This window comes from Dendrobates tinctorius, unplaced genomic scaffold (assembly GCF_039654945.1).
Source record: "Dendrobates tinctorius isolate UK_male_01 unplaced genomic scaffold, ASM3965494v1 ptg000051l, whole genome shotgun sequence".
In the NCBI taxonomy this organism is placed as follows: domain Eukaryota; kingdom Metazoa; phylum Chordata; class Amphibia; order Anura; family Dendrobatidae; genus Dendrobates; species Dendrobates tinctorius.
In genome coordinates, this window is record NW_027361719.1 from 14,092,490 (window position 1) to 14,111,836 (window position 19,347).

The 19,347-nt window shown below is 42.0% G+C and overlaps 1 protein-coding gene across 2 annotated transcripts in view; it reads right to left on the reverse strand.

Annotated features, from left to right (window-relative positions):
- The window catches only part of DTX3 (deltex E3 ubiquitin ligase 3), a 69,482-nt gene that overhangs the window by 12,084 nt on the left and 38,051 nt on the right, over positions 1 to 19,347 (reverse strand). For both annotated transcript variants that reach the window (XM_073576811.1, XM_073576810.1), the window contains exon 3: positions 8,935 to 9,686. In XM_073576811.1, the coding sequence (XP_073432912.1) occupies positions 8,935 to 9,686 (752 nt within the window). The remainder of the gene's footprint in view (positions 1 to 8,934; positions 9,687 to 19,347) is intronic.

Below are 19,347 nucleotides of genomic sequence, written 5' to 3' on the forward strand. Positions count from 1 at the left end.
CAAACAGTGCTAGGATGTATTAAGAGAAGCTTAGAGTCTAGATCGAGTGAAGTAATTCTTCCCCTCTACTCCTCCTTGGTCAGGCCTCATCTTGAGTACTTTGTCCACTTCTGGGCACCACATTTTAAAAAAGACATTGAAAAACTGAAGCAATTTCAGAGAAGAGCTACCAGGATGGTAAGTGTACTGCAAAGTATGTCCTACGAGGAACGGTTAAAGGATCTGGGATAGTTTAGCTTGCAAAAAAGAAGTCTAAGAGGAGACTTAATGGCTGCCTACAAATATCAGAAGGGATGTCATAGTGTAGAGGGATCATCATTCTCATTTGCACATGGAAACACGAGAAGTGATGGAATGAAACTGAAAGGGAGAAGATACAAATTAGATATTAGAAAAAACTTTGACAGTGAGGGTGATAGATGAGTGGAACAGGCTGCCATGAGAGGTGGTGAGTTCTCCTTCAATGGAAGTTTTCAAACAGATGCTGGACATCTGTCTGGGATGATTTAGTGAATCCTGCTTTGAGCAGGGAGTTGGACCAGATGACCCAGGACGTCCCTTCCAACTCTACCATTCTATGATAACTGTGACCAAGCACTGATGAAAATCTCATCCAAAACACTGATAGATGAAGACATACACTGTGTGCACTCGAGTCAGAATAACCATGGAGAGATGATAGTAAACGCTAATTGTTCACGACCTTGGCAGGAGGATGAGGGTGAAGTCACTTGTATTTGGACAAGGTATGTGCATCTTCCTTTCCTAGAACTCATCTCACAGTTAATCATTTCAATCCCGAGGGTGCGTTGGCTTCTGTGTTTCTCAGTTGTCACTATAAGGTTTCGTGCAGACGACCGTAAAATTTAGACAACTGATAGCGGTCATTTTGTTGGATAGCACTCATCCCCATGTTATTCAATGAGGATGTGCACATGTCCAATATTTTCCTCGGACTACTTGGTCAGAAGAAAAAAAATCATAGCATGCACAATTTGCCCCCAATAATAATTGGATCGCTCTCTGATCAGAGCGTGACTAGCATAAAAATGGTTGTGTGACCCCAGCCTTATAAACATGTGAAAGGTTAAAAACTCACTATATTCGCCTATAACAGTGGCATACATCTGCCATTGACAATAAAAGTTATATATACCCAAAGTGCCCCTGTTTTGCCACTACAGTCTATGGGCAGCTTGACAACGCACCAGAAACAAAAGAACAAGAAGTCTCGCAGGCAGATTTCGCACTATGCTGCTGCCATATTGCGGTATAATGTATGTGAAAGCGGTCACCCTTTGACCTGCAGGCTGTCATGGCCATGACAAGCAAGATGCAAAAAATAAAACAAGTCAGTTGGATTTTTCGCAAGTTGCCTGTCACAGTAATTATGGTGCGATGTTGAAGTGTCATAGTTTGTCCGTCAGATTAAACTGTGTTTCAGGATAATCTATCAGACAATGTATAAAGTTGGGTGGCCCAAACACATCAGATAGTGCCATGTAGTTGGCAAAAAAGAAGACAAACAGCAATAATCCACTTCTGTCTTCTCTCCGGGATCTGCCCCTGCTATATTGGATATGTAAGAGCTTTTAACCCTGTGCTGTAAATTTACAATAGTCAGGGCTTTTTATGCAGTTTTTGAAGTCATAACCAGAAATGGATCCACTCTTGAATCCACTTCTGACTTTTAGCTTCGAAAACTGCATCAGAATCCTGAAGGGCAAACCCCAGAGGTCAGAAACAAGTACTGCAAATATATGATGCTTGGTCATATTCAGATTTTAATCAAATCCAGCAGCTGTTTGCCATTTAGAAGTGATAGCAACACTCATGATCTTGTGGCCAAGAAAAGGAAGAAACTGGCCAAAAATCAGCGAGTGAGTACATTGATAACATGTTTTTATGTAATTTTTGCATTCAGTAATTGAAGGGATTGTCCGGAGCTAATCCTTGGATAGCTCAAATATCGGACTGGTGAGGGTTTGATCAGCGGCTATCAGCACCGGTGGTGGCCACATGTAAGCTGTGAACAGTGCTAAACAGCTGAGCTCCATACACTGTGTAGAGCTGATAACAGCTCATCGGTGGAGGTGCCAGGTTTCGCAAACCCCTTCTAAAGTAGACACGACAGGCAGTGAACTTTGCTTTTCTCCTTATATGTTCCCATGATGAGCTTTTCGTGAGTTTTTAATGATAATAATAATCTTTATTTGTATAGCGCCAACATATTCCGCAGGGCTTTACAGTTTAAGGCTGTGTGCACACGTAGCGATTTTTAAGCGTTTTTGCCGCGATTTTCGGCGCGAAAACGCTTAAAAATCGTGTACAGAACGCCCCCATGCATTCCTATGGCATTCCGCACATGCTGTGCTAATGCTGCGCTTTTTTCCGTGGCGGAATCGCATCGCGGAAAAAAATCGCAGCATGCTCATTCTTTGTGCGGAATCGCAAAGAATTGCCGCGATTCCGCACCCATAGGAATGCATGAGAATCGCTTACTTCCCGCATGTGGCTATGCCCACCATGCGGGAAGTTAAGCGTCTCATGTGCGGTTGGTACCCACGGTGTGGAGGAGAGGAGACTGTCCTCCAGGCCCTGGGTACCATACCCCTGTAAAAAAAGAATAAAAAATAAAAAATCGGGGTATATTTACCTTCCGGCATCCCGCGATGCATTCCCGGCCTAAGCGTTCCCAGTAATGCCTTGCGGCAAGGTCCTGTGATGACGTAGTCTCGCGAGATCGCTATAGCAACGCGAGACTACCTCATCACAGGTCTCGCAAGGCATTACTGGGAACGCTGTGGCCCGGGAATGCAGCGCGGGACGCCGGAAGGTAAATATACCCCGATTTTTTATTTTTTTTTTAGCATTTTAACATTCTATCTTTTACTATTGATGCCGCATAGGCAGCCTCAATAGTAAAAACCTGGTCACACTTGTCAAACACTATGTTTGACGAGTGTGACCAACCTGTCAATCACATTCCAAGCGATGCTTCAAATCGCTTGGAAAGTGCTTGAATATCGCACGCGAAAATCGCGGCAAAATCGCGATCATAATCGCGGTAAAATCGCGCGGAAAAAACGCGCGATTTCTGGGAAGGAGTCCGGTTTTTAGTAAGTGTTTTAAAACGCTACGTGTGCACATAGCCTAACAGTTTCAAAACACAAGTCATAAGTAACAACTTTAACAATATAATAATTAAAGCAAAATAAGAAGACCCGGCTCGTGAGAGCTTACAATCTACAATGAGGTGGGGGAGATACAGAGTACAGGTGTGTATTTACAGTGATGTATTTACAATGGTGGTCCAGCCATCTTGAGGGAGTGAAGGATGGATGGAGATAGTGAATGGGCTACACACGCACACTTACACATAGAATGACTGATTAGTGAACGTGATAGGCCGCTCTGAACAAATGTGTTTTGAGGGAGTGCCTGAAACTATGCAAATTGTGGATAGTCCTGATTTCTTGGGGTAGAGCATTCCAGAGGATAGGAGCAGCACGGGAGAAGTCTTGGAGTCGGGAGTGGGAGGTACGGATTAGTGCAGAGGTTAGTCGAAAGTCGTTTGCAGAGCGCAGTGGTCGGTTAGGCCGATAGACAGAAATGAGGGAGGAGATGTAGGGGGGTGCTGCACTGTGGAGAGCTTTGTGGGTGAGAACAAGTACTTTGAATTTGATCCTATAATGAATGGGCAGCCAATGTAAGGACTGGTGAAGAGCGGACGCGTCCGAGTACCTATTAGTCAGATAGATGACCCTGGCTGCTGCATTAAGTATGGAATGGAGAGGGGATATTCGAGTGACGGGGAGGCCAATTAATAGAGCGTTGCAGTAATCCAGGCGGGAGTAGATCAATGCTACAGTGAGGGTTTTTGTTGTTTCCATGGTGAGAAAAGGGCGGATTCTACAGATGTTCTTTAGGTGTAAACGGCAAGAGCGGGCAAGAGATTGTATATGGGATGTGAAGGAGAGATTGGTGTCAAACATAACACCCAGACAGAGTGCCTGCTGATGGGGTGTTATTGTGGTACCACCCACGGAGAGGGAAATTTCAGATTTAGGGAGGTTAGTAGACGGCGGGAGCAGAAGAAACTCAGTTTTGGAGAGATTGAGTTTCAGATAGAGAGCGGACATGATGTTGGAGACTGCAGACAGTCACTGGCGTTCTGTAGTACAGTGGGGGTAAGGTCGGGGGAAGACGTATATAGTTGTGTGTCATCAGCATAAAGATGGTACTGAAAGCCAAATCTGATGCAGAATTTCTGCACCCATTAAGTAAAATAGGTTACTTACATTTTTTTTAAATTACGCAGCGTATAAAACTCATCGTGGGACCGCAGCCTTAAGATTTTTTTTCAACGGTTTGCTACTAGATCACTGAAGATGAAAATAACTTCATACTTTGCAATCAGTCTGTCAAACTGAAAGACCAACTGCAATGAGCCCAAGCTTCATGGATAGCTAGTGACCAAACCATTACATAAATGGATTTACCAGCTCCAATTAATGCTTAGTGGATAATAGCAATGAAAAGACCGCGTTGTTTTCGAGGCCTTGCATTATGTATCATTTGTTTGCAAACACTCTACCAACTAAGCACTTGACATATCTGTGCAGACACAACTGAGATCAGTCCTGGAAGCAAAGAGCATGTATAAGTCATTACGAAAACACTCAGCCAAAAGGGCATTTCCACTTTAATCAACTTGATCAAGTGAATTAGTTTCGCAGCATGATTACAGACTACAATATTAGACAAAAGAACAGAGCTGTACAATTATACTGGAGAACATATTGCTTTACAGGAAACTGGTCAGCCGGCTTGGTTCCTGTAAAGTGTCACCATGTCTCTACTCCAACCTATATCTGCATTCTAACAATCCCCTTCTTGTGACTTTGCGACATTTATACTCTCTTGAAAACCAGTTTCATTCTGCGCTTTCGTTACGTAAAGGGCTTTGAGATGTTATGTCTCCCTGGCCATACGCAGTGCGCTGATGAATCAAGAGAGCATACGCAGTGCGCTGATGAATCAAGAGAGCATACGCAGTGCGCTGATGAAGAGAGCATACGCAGTGCGCTGATGGAGAGCATACGCAGTGCGCTGATTAATCAAGAGAGCATACGCATGGCCGCAGTGCGCATTGTGAGGGAGTTTTGCAAGGAGTTGATGGTGACACAAGTCATGTCAATCACACAAAGAGGGGAGTCATTGTAAGATGGAAGGTAGCACTAGTCCAGAGGGAATGACTGCAGAGGACTAGTCCTAAATCATTTACATAATGTGAGTACAAATGAATCTCTCTCTATGAAAAACAACTACATTCAGAAAAAATTCTTTGAGATGATTACACAAAATTGAGAGAGAAAACAAAATGAAAGGCAATATCTGTCACATAAAAATTGGGGGTCTTTTGAAAAGATTTTGCTATACTTACCACTGCGTAATTGGGTTCTCCAGGAACAGGAAAAAAAATAAAACTAAAAGAAATGTCTTTATATATAAATTCCAAACAACTTTAATCATTAAAACACAATTGTTCTCTCTAAAGAGGTTAACACTACAGAATTAAAATGGCCATCGTCTTGTTACACCTGTCCTGGAATGTTAGGACACATGCCGGTGAGCAAATAGGAAGTGCAATAGGAAGTTCTGCAGCTTTGACATGGAGATCAGCTCTACCACATATAGTCTCATTCAGAAAGACAGGGTGGACAGCAGTGTGAGGGTTTTTTTCTTACCCTTAGCTTTATACTAGAATATTGTGGGAAGCGTAGCAAAAGGCCAGGGAAAGCCAAACAGCGAACAGATACTATTGGGAACTCTGCTATTAGAAGCAGAAAGGAAGTACAAAGACAAAAAAATCATAATAAAAATATTGGAGGAGAAACCAATCACAAACTAAGAGGTTTCTATACAAATGCACACAGAATGGGCAACAAACAAGGAGAATTGGAACTACTAACGCAGGAAAAGAAATATGATGTCATTGGAATCACTGAACCTTGGTATGACGATACACATGATTGGAAATCAAGGCTCGAAGAATACAACTTATTTGCATAAAACAGACTTACTACATGGAGAGGAGGTGTTGCGTTGTATGTTAGAAAAGCATATATCTCCACAGAGATGGAAGCTTCAGAGACTGGTAGCTCTGAGGAAACTAGGTAAGAATACATGGAGAGAACAACGGAAAGTACACCATTGTAGGCATTTACTATAGGCCATTTGGGCAAGCTGAAGATATAGATGAACTCTTTATATGCATCAGATTGCCAAGTTCTCAAAAAAAATGTGACGTAGTGATAATGGGAGATTTCAACTATCCAGAAATTTGTTGGGAATCTCTAACGAAAAATTAACAGGTCAAGGAAATTTGTATCCTCTCTAGCTTACAACTTTATCTTCCAAAATGTAGAGGAGAAAACAAGTGGATCTGCTACCTTGGATCTAATCCTTACCAAAGGGGAGGAAAATGTTGAGGATGTAAGGGTGGCTATGACCTTAGGAGGCAGCAGTCAGGCTATCATAGATTTTGGTTAACTAAAGGAGGAAAACCTGTGAAGACTCAGACTTCAAAGTTAGATTTCAGAAAGGCAGATTTTAAAGGACTCAGAAAGAGAATCGGAGGGATCCAATGACTGGATATCCTTAAGGTCAGAAATGTCCAGGAAGGATGGGAAATTTTGAAAAATGAGATTCTCAAAGCACAATCGTTAACAATCCCTAAAAGAAGGAAGAATAAGAAGCATTTAAGGAAACCAGGATGGATGAACACAGAACTTAAAACACATGCTAAAAAGGAAGAAAGAAATGTTTATCAAATGGAATGAGGGAGGCAGATAATGAATTAAGGCTTGTAAGAGACCTCAAAAGCAATAAAAAAAGAATTTTGGGGGTATGTCAAAAGTAAAGGAAAAGTCAAAGATGCTATAGGATTTTTACAGGATGAAAATGGTGAGGTGTTAAAAATAATGCTGAGAAGACTGAACTTTTAAATTCCTATTTTGCATCTGTGTTCTCTCAGAAAGTAAATGATCTTCATTGTACTACTGAAGTAATAGAAGAATCCAGGATATCTATAAACAGAGCAATAGTGCGGGAATACTTAGCTAACATAAGGAATTCAAGTCTCCAGGGCCAGATGAATTACATCCTAGATTACTGAAAGAGATAGCAGAGGAAATTATTGAACCACTCTCCATAATCTTTGAAAATTCTTGTAGAACAGGAGAAGTCCCAGAAGACTGGAGAAGAGCAAATATTGTCCCTATCTTCAAAAAAAAGGAAGAAGGTGGACCAAGGGAACTATAGACATGTGAGCCTTACTCCTATACCAGGAAAGATCTTTGAACAAATTATTAAACAACATGTATGCAAGTACTTGGATAAGACTGATGTGATTGACTAGAGCCAACTTTGGTTTGTAACTAGTAAGTCAGGTCAGACTAACAATTTCCTTCTGAATCACTGACTGGGTGGATCATGGAAATGCAGTAGATATAGTATATCTTCACTTCAGCAAAGCATTTGACAAAGTATCTCAGACCATCTTTATTGAACAAATGACCAAGTATGGAATGGACAAGACAACTGTTAGATGGAGTCATAACTGGTTTAGTGATCTGACCCAAAGAGTGATCATATATGGCTGCACATCCAGTTGGAAGAATGTCTCAAGTGGGGTACCACAGGGCTCTCTCCTGGGCCCTGTAATGTTCAATATCTTTATCAATTATTTAGATAAAGGAATTGAGTGTAAACTGATTAAATTAGCAGATGATACAAAGCTAGGAGGGATAGCTATTACATGACAAGAGAGAAAGAGGATTCAAAAAGATCTAAAACTGGAATTGCGGGCTGTAACCACCAGAATGATTTTTGCAGAAATGCAGATTACTACATCTGGGCATGAAAAATGAAAAAAAGCATGTTCAGAAGGGAAGGAATAGGGTTAAGCAACACCACATGTGAAAAAGACTTGGGTATACTAATAGATCACAGACTGAACATGAGTCAACTGTGTGATGCAGCAGCAAAAATGGCAAACACTACTTTGGGATGTATTAACAGAAGCATACAGTCTAAATCACGTGAAGTCATTATTGCTCTCTACTCCTCCTTGGTCAGACCTCATGTGGAATACTGTGTCCAGTTCTGGGCACCACATTTTAAAAAGACATCAACAAACTGGAACAAATTCAGAGAAGAGAGACCAGAATGGTGACCAGTCTGCAAACAACGTCCTATGAGGAACAGTTAGCGGATTTGGGACGTTTAGCTTGCAAAAGAGAAGACTGAGAGGAGACATAATAGCTGTCTACAAATATATCAAGGGCTGTCACATTGTAGAAGGATCAGCTTTATTCTCATTTGCACAAGAAAAGACTAGAAGCAATGGGATGAAACTGAATGGGAGGAGACACAGATTAGATATTAGAAAAAAAACTTCGACACTGGGGGTGAACAACGAGTGAAACAGGCTGCAGCAAGAAGTGGCGAGTTCTCCTTCAATGGAAGTCTTCAAACAGGCTTGACAAACATCTGTCGGGGTTGATTTAGTGAATCCTGTACTGAGCAGTGGGTTGGACCAGTTAACCCTGGAGGTCCCTTCCAACTATAACATTCTATGATTCTAGGGCAAAGTCACTCAATCCAGGAGACTAGCTTATGTATATGCAGGCCTAAAGACTCTCCTCCTGACAGATGATGTGGGAGAGAAGGATTGAGCTGACTTTCATGACTGATCAGAGGTGTGTTGCATCAGCTTGCTCCCCTCTCCCAATTGAGAACATATGCAAACTTAGTTAAACTGAGTGTGCATGTGGGGGTGTTTGGGAGAAATGGCCGTTATTCTTTTGATTTATTTTTTAGGTTTTTTTTTCATAATATATCTACAAAAATAAGTAAAAATTCTCTTACCCCTTGAATGCCTGGTGGAAAGACATACTGGATGATAATTGTTCCATATTTTTCATAACTAGGAAGCAAAAGACTGGAGTCCTTGGAAACTAACATTCTACCATTCTCAGGTTGGTTGCCCACAAGTTGACCATAGAAGCGACCACACATTGGGCATGCTTTCTTTACTTGCAGAGCCCTGGTGATGCAATCCTCACAGAACGAATGCTGACATTTCTCCAGGGTTTTTATGTTTTGGATCTCACCCAGACAAATGGGACACTGGTTCTCTCGGTCATCTTCTGACTCTTCTCTTCGGTGGTCACGTGAATTCCCATGACTACCACTTGCTCCCCCACTGGAACTTGGTAACCCCCGGCTGCTGGTACTTTGCTGACCTCGGCTATATACATTGCGGAGATGGAGCTCGCCCGCATGCTCACTGTTCTTATCTGTATAAGCCATGCAACTTGAAATCTGATGCTGTTTGCAGGATTTCTTCAATTCTTTCTCAGTATCTTTTAATAAAGATTTTAGAGCCTTTCTGACAAGTGAAATATTATGGGCAGTAACGTGGCTGTCAAAGGACAACCGCAGTACGTAAATCTCAGAAGTTTCACCGTCAATCAGGATGCGAACTCCACTGTCCTCTCTTAGTCGGTTCAGTTTGGATGGAGTCTCTTTGTTGAGGAAATCCCAAACTGGTTTATGAACTGTGACTTTGTTCTTCGCGTTCCCTCCACAGGCTGCCATTCTGGACCAGACAAAGGAAACTTAAAAGAAAAAAAGAGAACAAGAAATTAGCACAATGCTGAATATAACGACCACAAAAGAACCCACAGCGCTTACCAGTAAGAACATCCGGACGGTACTGGTTTTACATAGATTTATTCCAATCATTGTATTTCACAACAAGCAACTTAGTACTGATACATTATCATGGTTTTGCTTTTGTAGATTAAAATATATTACCTCATATTGCCTATGTGACTGCAGACCTGTGAACACTGACATTGCGCACACTGCATGCTGTCAGGATTCTCTGGTGCCAGCGCTGGGAGTGGCAAGTATGTGATTTGCATTCACGTGGTCACATGCCAACTAGGTGGGCACGACCTCGCTCAATGCAATTGCGCTGAGTGAGCTCGGACGCGTCTAGTCGGAATGTGGCCAGGAGTATGAAAATCACATACTTGTGGTCACAAGACTGCTCGCATCCCGCGCTAGAGAATTATACAGCACTGAGTGTGCGCAAAGCGAGAATTGCAGACTTGTAGCTTAAGTCAAACAACCCCATTAATAATATGTATTACAGATTCTCCTCCAACACTTGTTAGTACAGCCGTCCTCAAAGACTGCACAGCCCTCCTGTCCACAAATGGCCATTGGTGAAAGAGTGTCCAGACCTGTTCATCAACCTCCTTCAATTGGAAACTAGCTTTCCCTGCTGTGCGCATAATGATTTATAGTTTCCTAAAGTACCCATAGAAATTAGATGAATGTTAGCTCAACTTCAATTGAGGAAGGGGTGGGTGATAGAACGACCATGTGTATGGGGGAAGGAAAGGTCAGGAATGTTGGCTTTCGATATGTCCGAAACATTGTGCAAGGGAAAGGAAGGGTTGGGCATGTTGAATTTCAGTATGGTTGGTCCTTTGTTCTCATTGTCAGAGATGTCTGGCACCAGGTTCCGACGCTCTCTCCAAGCGTGCAGGGGGGGGGTGAGGATCTTGTCAGAACCCCATTATAATCAAGCTGCATTGGTTTCTTCACATAGTATCGCTCCTCATCACAAGGCATCATTGTAGAACAGGCCACTGTACGGGAATAATGTGGGGGTTCTGACTACACCAAGGAACAGATAATGTAGTCAGATCTTTCTTTTGTTTCTGATATGAAGAGCAAAGCAGCAATGATAAGTAGATGAAATATTTTAGAAAAAAGCCTCTCGCACTGTTCAGTACTCTCACTGAATACCAATACCGTGGAGAAGGTAATACAGAGGAAGCTTCTTCTAATATGTCAGAATAATGTATACAATCTCCACCAACTTACATTCATTAACACATTATAAATGGTAATGACCTTGCTCTCTGTTGATTACAAAAATGCTGGATCAGAAAACTGTGTAATGCCAGAAGGATAAGAATAATGAACACATAATTCAGTGCCGCTAATGATCTCCTGATCAGCGGATCCTCTTTACAGTACTTGGTATTTCTTAGCAGCAATTACACAATTGTATGAAATACCTGCCCTGCATTCTATCTGTCCCCTCGGGGGAGACCATGCGCTGCAAAACTGGCCACTCCATGCGGGGAGAGATCTGGACGGGTGGCAAATCGCTAGCCTGGTCTCACCTTTAGGCTACATTCACAAAACCTTTTCATTCCTTGTTACCACCTAGAACATGTGGGAGCAGGTCATGTACAGAACATAATCTACGATTTTTGTAAGGATCCAGATGCACTATTTCCTCTAAGGCTACGCTCACATCACGTTTTAGCCACAAAATCAGACAACATGAAGTTGTTTTTTTATTTTAATACGAAAAAGAAAAAAAAAAGGATTAAACTGTTGGTAAAAACTGATGCAATCACCAAACTGATGAAAATCTGATCCAAAACACTGAAGAAAACTGGTCAGTTTTTTTTTTTCCCTTGAAGAAAAATCAATGACATCGGAGTAAGTCCTAAGTAGTGCGCTCTGGAAAGGGTACAGATAAAGAAATATATTTTGGAGGATAAAAAATCCAGCAGCATCGGAGAACTTTCAGCGGCCACCACTGGTAACAGCTGAACGGCGGAGGTGCCGGGTGTTGCACGCACACCGAGTAGATATTGATGGCCTATACGATGGGATTGGTCATCAATAAAAAAGTAGAGGCCAATCCCTTTAACGCTACAATTTCCATAGTGTATAGTTTAGAGGGAAATCGAAATGATTACAAACATGTAAAACAATTATGTTCAAACATTTCCTCCAACTTGGCTTATTTTTACCGACACTCTGTTCTGCGACATTAACTGAAGGTTTACGCATGCTAATTACACCACATTCCCAGCACTATATTATTTATATAATATTTGCTACCCCACTGATTAATGCAAATACATTATGTAAATTAGCTCTGGGCACATTTAAAACCCTGTAGTATTAATCTTCACAGGGGCCAGAGAAAGGTTCATTAGCAGCAGAAACATTGTGTATGATGGATGGTTACCGGGTCATTGTTCACTCTGGATGTTCACTGCTCTTTTCCTACATCCTCTGTATTAGTTGTCACTTCCCATACTAGAAATGCTAACACTTGACTAACACCTCTGTGATAATGTAGGAAGTTCATCTGTTAATCAGGTTTACTTGCCAAGTGCAATCACAAATCAAGTTGTCTTACACATTTGATAAATGCTGGCTCAACCTGAAGATTGTGGCAGAACAGGACGAACATATAATTTGCATCAATGTTTCCCAACTGTGCGCCAAAAGCAAATGTTGGTGGTAAGAAGGACATTTTTTCTTTAAAGGGCCTTCAGCTCGATCTCGAGCAATGGCAACTTGCTGAACGATTTGTAGGAAGATTGATGTTATGTAAACCTAGATGGCTCCACCTGGGTCGTCTTCTTCGTTATCGCGATAGTATCAAGCCACCGGGTTGCTGGTCTTCCTCTTCGCCTTGTTCAAGCCATGATACCCTTCTTCAATGATTGCTCTCTTCTTATGATGGTTCTAAAGTAGGTAAATTGGAGCTTGGTGATCCTTGTTTCAAGTGACATGTCTGGCTTTATTTGTTCCAAAATTGATTTGTTTGTTCATTGTGCCATCTATGGTTTTGACAGCATCCTTCTCCAACACCACATTTCGTAGGCATTTATTTTTCTCCTCTCTTGTTTCCTTATAGTCCAGGTTTCGCATCAGTATGGTACCACTGAAAAGACCAAAACTAGTGAAATGTTCCTCAATTTGAAAACCTAGTCCAGTGACTTCAATATTGATTTGCTGAGAGCTATCCTGCTAACTTCCGATGTCGTCGCTGCATCTTGAGTGATCATCAATCCAAGTAGGTTGAATTCCTTTACAACTAATAGTTAGTTGTCATCCGTCTCAAACGTGTCCTGGTCGTACCTGACAGCAGTCAATATCTTGGTCTTCTTTGTGTTGTGTAGCAGTCCCATGTTCAAGCTTTCCATCTTGAAACTCCATAAGTCCTTCATTCCATCTACATTTGTTACCATCAATGTTTTATTGTCTGAGTATTAAAAAAGGGGTTGCCCATAATTTAATATTGATGGCCTATCTTTAGGATAGGTCCTCAATATCTGATAAGTGGTGATGTGACACCCAGCACCCCCACCGATCAGCTGTTCTTCATACTGGCAGTGGCCAAAACTGACCAGTTATGGAGTTGCACAAAACTCCTTTGTCTACTGTAGAGCGGTCGTGGCCGGGTGCTGCACATCTGCCCCCCCCTACGGATTGGAATAGGGGGCGGATTTGCAGTACCCGGCTGCGGCCACTATACAGTAAATAGATCTGTACTGTGCAGATCCGTAACTGGTCAGTTCAGGCCACTGCAGACACCAACAACAGCCGATTGCTGTGTTGCATCCCCACTAATCAGATCTTGATGACCCATGCTAAGAAAAGGCCATCTATGTTAAAATAGTGGACAGCATCTTTAAGATTGTTGATGGTTCGTCCAGCAATTCTGATTCTTTTTCCTTTTCTGACTAGTCAAGCCTTCCTGAAAACAGGCATGAAAGATAGAGGTGTCTATTCCCCTCTCACTATTAAAACATAAGTTTATCTGTTTTAGGGTTACCTTTAGATACAATGTAGCAGATTAGGGCATCTGTAGAAGGCAGTGGTATCTATTGTTTCAGTATGAGACGGTCATATCTTCACCAGGATCTGCTCATGCAGTGTTTGCTTCTGTCACCAGTCGCCGCCGTATTCATGCTACGAGCGGTGCTAGTGATGGAAGAGATGTCGGAACCAGAAGCTCTGTATAGGTTCGGTCCAGCCACTACGTTTAGGGAGCCTGGGACGTGCAGTGCCACCCAGTATGGCAGTATTTGTGTATGCTGTCCAGCTGGCGTTATCACCTCCCTGCTCCAGCCTGCTTTCAGCTTACTGCTGGAAGCTCCCAGATAATAGCTTTTTGCTTCTCTGGTTTAGTCCTGACTGTTTAGCTCTCGTCTTGTATCATTGTTTCCGGTTTGACCTTGTTTTATTGACTATTCTTACGTATTCACATTTGGTACTTTCCCTGCCTCTTGATCCTGACCAAGCTACGTGACGACTCCTGCACCACCAAACAGCAGCTTTTTCCGTAGCCCAAGCCCAGGGGTCCCTGCTTAAGTCCAGATTCCTGCGCAGGGGTTAAAGGGTGAAGGTCATGGCAACCCCTGGGATCTGGTAAGCTGAGAAGCTTGCACTAAGCCTGTCCATGGTAGTCATTTTAGAGTTGCCAGGTGATCACTGACAGAGCCACATTGTGGAGCCACCATGTTTGGTGTAAGAGGTTGTTCAGCGCAGACAGATAACAGTCTTGTCAATGTCTGCAATCATTACTTAGTATTTGAAACCGTCAAACACCTCGATTTGTGAATGTTTGGAGGATATTTGTATTTTAGGTTTATCTCTATTGAACAGAAGGGTAAACTGACATCTCAGTAAACACTAAGAAAATAAATAATAGTTTTGCTGTAAACTGCACAGAATCACGTTGACTATCCAGCTGGTACTATGTGTCAAGTAATACTGCAAGTATAGAGTTTTGGAAAGAACTGTCATGAAAAGAAGTCCTTTGCGGTATCAAGTGAACCATAACATATCTACTATCTATCTGATCAAAGCTGTCATATTTTATAAGACATGGGCAGACTCGCTCGTACAATATAAATAAATGAAATTGCGCTGTTCCAACCCTAGAGCCCCAGCTCCCAGCAGTTCACCGTCAGCCTCATGTCTGACATGATAAATAGCCTGCCTTTCAATCAATCACTACAAGTGTCCACACAACATGGCAGAGCTGACATTTCTCATGAGGGCTTAGAGAGACGGCCTGAAAATGTTAACCCTGAAAAAGAAGTTAGAATCAAATCAATCACAATTTATTTTGTAATCTAATATATAAAGCTCAAAGGGTGTGTGTGTGTGTGTGTGTGTGTGTGTGTGTGTGTGTGTGTGTGTGTGTGTGTGTATGTATGTATGTATGGGATTGGCATCCGCACCGTTGCAGCTACAGCCACAAAATTTGGCACAGTCTGGACCCCGAGAGCGTCATAGGCTATGTTGTGAGGCGAAATTTTAACCCCAAGCTTTCCAATTCACCAAACAATTTTGCCCCTATTTGCATAACGGGGAAAAAGTGAAAGGAAAAGTGTTGGAGGCAAATTGACAGCTGCCAGATGTGAACAAGGGGGACTTAAAGAATGAGAGCGATTGCGCCAAAGAGTATATACCGTACAGTTGCTAAGGTGGGGCCCTGACATGAGATACTCACCACACACGGGGCTATGAACACACACACAAAATGCGCCACACACTACCACGTGCGTCAACACATATACCACCCTCAGCACACATTTCACCACACATACACCAACCTCGCCACATAAAAGTCGAAACACAAAAGTCGCCACTCAAAACTCATCACGCTGTCCCAGAGCTGTTTAAAAGTTGAAAAATGAGCTGTGATTGGTTGCTATCAGCAACAGTTTTCTTTGTAGACAGTTGTGGTAACTGAGGCCTATTATTCTTATCATTTCTATGGTGTTATCGTCCTGTAAAGCTGGAAATAACACAATTTATTACCGTGCCAACACAGACCACCCTCTGACACAGACTGCAGGGGGAGCCCAGTATCACACAGGATAGGATTAGATACACGGCTCAGCAGTCAGTATCACACAGGATAGGATTAAATACACGGCTCAGCAGTCAGTATCACACAGGAGAGGATTAGACACATGGCTCAGCAGTCAGTATCACACAGGATAGGATTAGATACACGGCTCAGCAGTCAGTATCACACAGGATAGGATTAGATACACAGCTCAGCAGTCAGTATCACACAGGATAGGATTAGATACACAGCTCAGCAGGCAGTATCACACAGGATAGGAATAGATACACGGTCAGCAGGCAGTATCACAGGATAGGATTAGATACACAGCTCAGCAGTCAGTATCACACAGGATAGGATTAGATATACAGCTGAGCAGACTATCACACAGGATAGGATTAGATACACGGCTCAGCAGACTATCACACAGACTAGGATTAGATACACGGCTCAGCAGTCAGTATCACACAGGATAGGATTAGATATACAGCTGAGCAGACTATCACACAGGATAGGATTAGATACACAGCTCAGCAGGCAGTATCACACAGGATAGGGATACACGGGTCAGCAGGCAGTATCACAGGATAGGATTAGATACACAGCTCAGCAGTCAGTATCACACAGGATAGGATTAGATACACGGCTCAGCAGTCAGTATCACACAGGATAGGATTAGATACACGGCTCAGCAGTCAGTATAACACAGGATAGGATTAGATATACAGCTGAGCAGACTATCACACAGGATAGGATTAGATACACGGCTCAGCAGACTATCACACAGAGTAGGATTAGATACACGGCTCAGCAGTCAGTATCACACAGGATAGGATTAGATGCACGGTTTTTATGTGCAATATAATCATTATAATTTGTTAGAACTAACCACAGTTGGTTACTATGCCCAGGCAACCCCGGGCTCTTCAGCTAGTTATTAAATGAAGTTGGTGACATCACGCATCACCCATGTCTGGCTATAAATCACATTTGCACCAGGTCATAACACAGCCATAGGGCCTCTACTAAGCAGGGCTGTGGAGTCGGAGTCCATTTTGGTGGAATCGGAGTTGGTGTCATGGAAATTGAGGAGTTGGAGGTTTGGCTTACCGACTCCACAGGCAAGCTACTAAGTGCAAAAGACAATTGTCATGAAGGTGTCGGATAATTTTGAGATTGGAGTTGTCATTAAAAATGGCATTTTTATGTTGCATTTGGAGAAACCACTAATTATATTTGTTGTGCTACTAAAATTGTTTTTGTCTAATTGGTTTATTGCAAAGCAGAAAGTTGGGAAATTTTGCTAATACAACATAACTGAAATGGATGGGGGCTGAATAATTTTGATGTCGGCTGCATTTTGGCACAGAAAATATAACTGTGTAGGAGTAAGTCTATTAATTACAGGAGCCGATAAACTTATACACGTACACAACATCCCATCACATGGATAAAAAGTTTAGTGATGTCAGGATAAAGGCAGAATAAATACATTCCCCGTATTTCTGCACAGGAATAATAATGATAGAAATGTCACAACACATGGGCAATGACCAAAGTGGAGAAATCACACATGAATAATATAGTAATGTCATGTCACAATGTAGGAATGTTGCACAAGGTAACGTCACAGAACATGGATAACCACTGTAAACTCATATTCAAGGGAATCTGCCAGTTGAGTCAGTTGAATCAACCCTCCTAAGACATCTATATGGGCATGTAGGTCAAAGGAACTGACGTCTTCCATGGGGAGGATCTTGCCTGGAAGAGAACTCTGCCTCCAGATCTTATTTTATATAGGAGGGAGAGTTACCAGTGTGAGACAAGTAACTAACACAAGATAGGAGAAAGGAGAAATGAACCTTGTCTTCTTGCAAACACATTTTTGCAGCTGTCTGGTCTCTGCTGTATTCCAATAATATTGCAGCCCTGTCTGCCTGTGGGACAAAATCAGGACAGGGTGAAAAATGCAGAAGTGATGCACATGTTTCTACTACACTTTTCTTCTGATGTAAAATACTGACCATATATTGAATATGTGAACATGGCATTATAACCACACACAGCTCTGCTGTGAGATCAGGAGAACAGAGAGCGGCCATCACACTTCTCCTGTTCTGTGTTAGTTACGTGTCCTACACTGGGCATCTCCCCCTTCACGTAAACTATGCTCTGGAGGCAGAGTTATCTTCCCCGCAGCATCCACCACATTGCCTGGAAGAGGTCATTTACATAAAGCGATAAAAGATCATTTCTCAACAACAAGGCCTCTGATATGAAACATACAGGGATGACTTTTTTTCAGCAGTCTATAACCTACGTGCTCATATTAATAGTTTAAATAGGTCAAATGTGGTGACAGACTCTCTTTAGGGTTAAGTGCATACAAGATTATGTCATATGTGACTTGCCTTGTAACTGTAGACATCAGTGTCCAATAACTATTGGCATAAAGATTGTAGTACAAAAACAACAGCTCCAAAAGAGATCATGAGCCATGGAAGAATATTTAGAATTGAGGGACCTCAGTGGTTGATACCTTTTAATGGCTAACTGAAAAGATGGTAACACATTGCAAGCTTTCGAGACTACTCAGGTCTCTTCATCAGGCATAGACTAATACAACATCTGAAGAATCACATATTTATATACAACACAGCACAGAAATAACGCAATAGCTAAGACAAGTGACAATCTGCCACAATATACAGTAATTTTATAGTCTACTAGATATACTAACAAATATACCGTGATTCAGGTGTAGTGATTAGTAAGCATGTGTTTTCTTAATAAAAGAAAATACACTACATGAACAAAAGTTTTAGGACACCTATAGGAGCATAGTATGCCACTGCTCCACCGTTGGCAGATGAAATAGCTTCTGCTCTCCTGGGAAGGCCTTCTACAAGATTTTTGCCCATTCATCCAGAACAGCATTTGTGAGGTCAGACCCTGATGTTGGACAAGAGTGCCCAGCTCACGATCTCTGTTCTAGTTCATCCCAAAGATGTTTGATAGCATTAAGGTCAGGACTCTGTGATGCCGGTTATGTTTTTTTTTTGTTTTTTTTTACACCAAACTCCCCAAACCAACCCTTTATGGACCTAGCTTTGAATCATGGATTACAGTCAAACTTGAACAGAAAAAGCGTCTCACCCTAGTGCCTTTCTACAAAATTGGAAGAGTACAAATGTAAAAAATGTTTTGGTATGCTGAGGAATTAAGATTTCCCTTCATTGAAACTATGGGGTCAAAATCAGCCACTGAAAAACGAATGTATAGCATTATACCTCTTCTGCAAAACTTTAAACTCCTATGCAGTCGGGCAGGTAGCATTCGCCAAACTCAGACTTGCCCATCAGACCGCCAGATAGGCATGCGTTATTCATCACAGAACACATTTCCACAACTCCAAAGTCCAGTGGTGGGGGCTTTACACCACCACAGTACAATGCGAAGTTTTAGTTTCAAGCAGGTATAGAATCAATGCTTCCCAAAGTAGACGTGTTCAGTGTTTTTATCAATTATGAAAATGCAAAGTGAATGAATAAAATAAGTCTAAATGAAATAAATATTTGGTG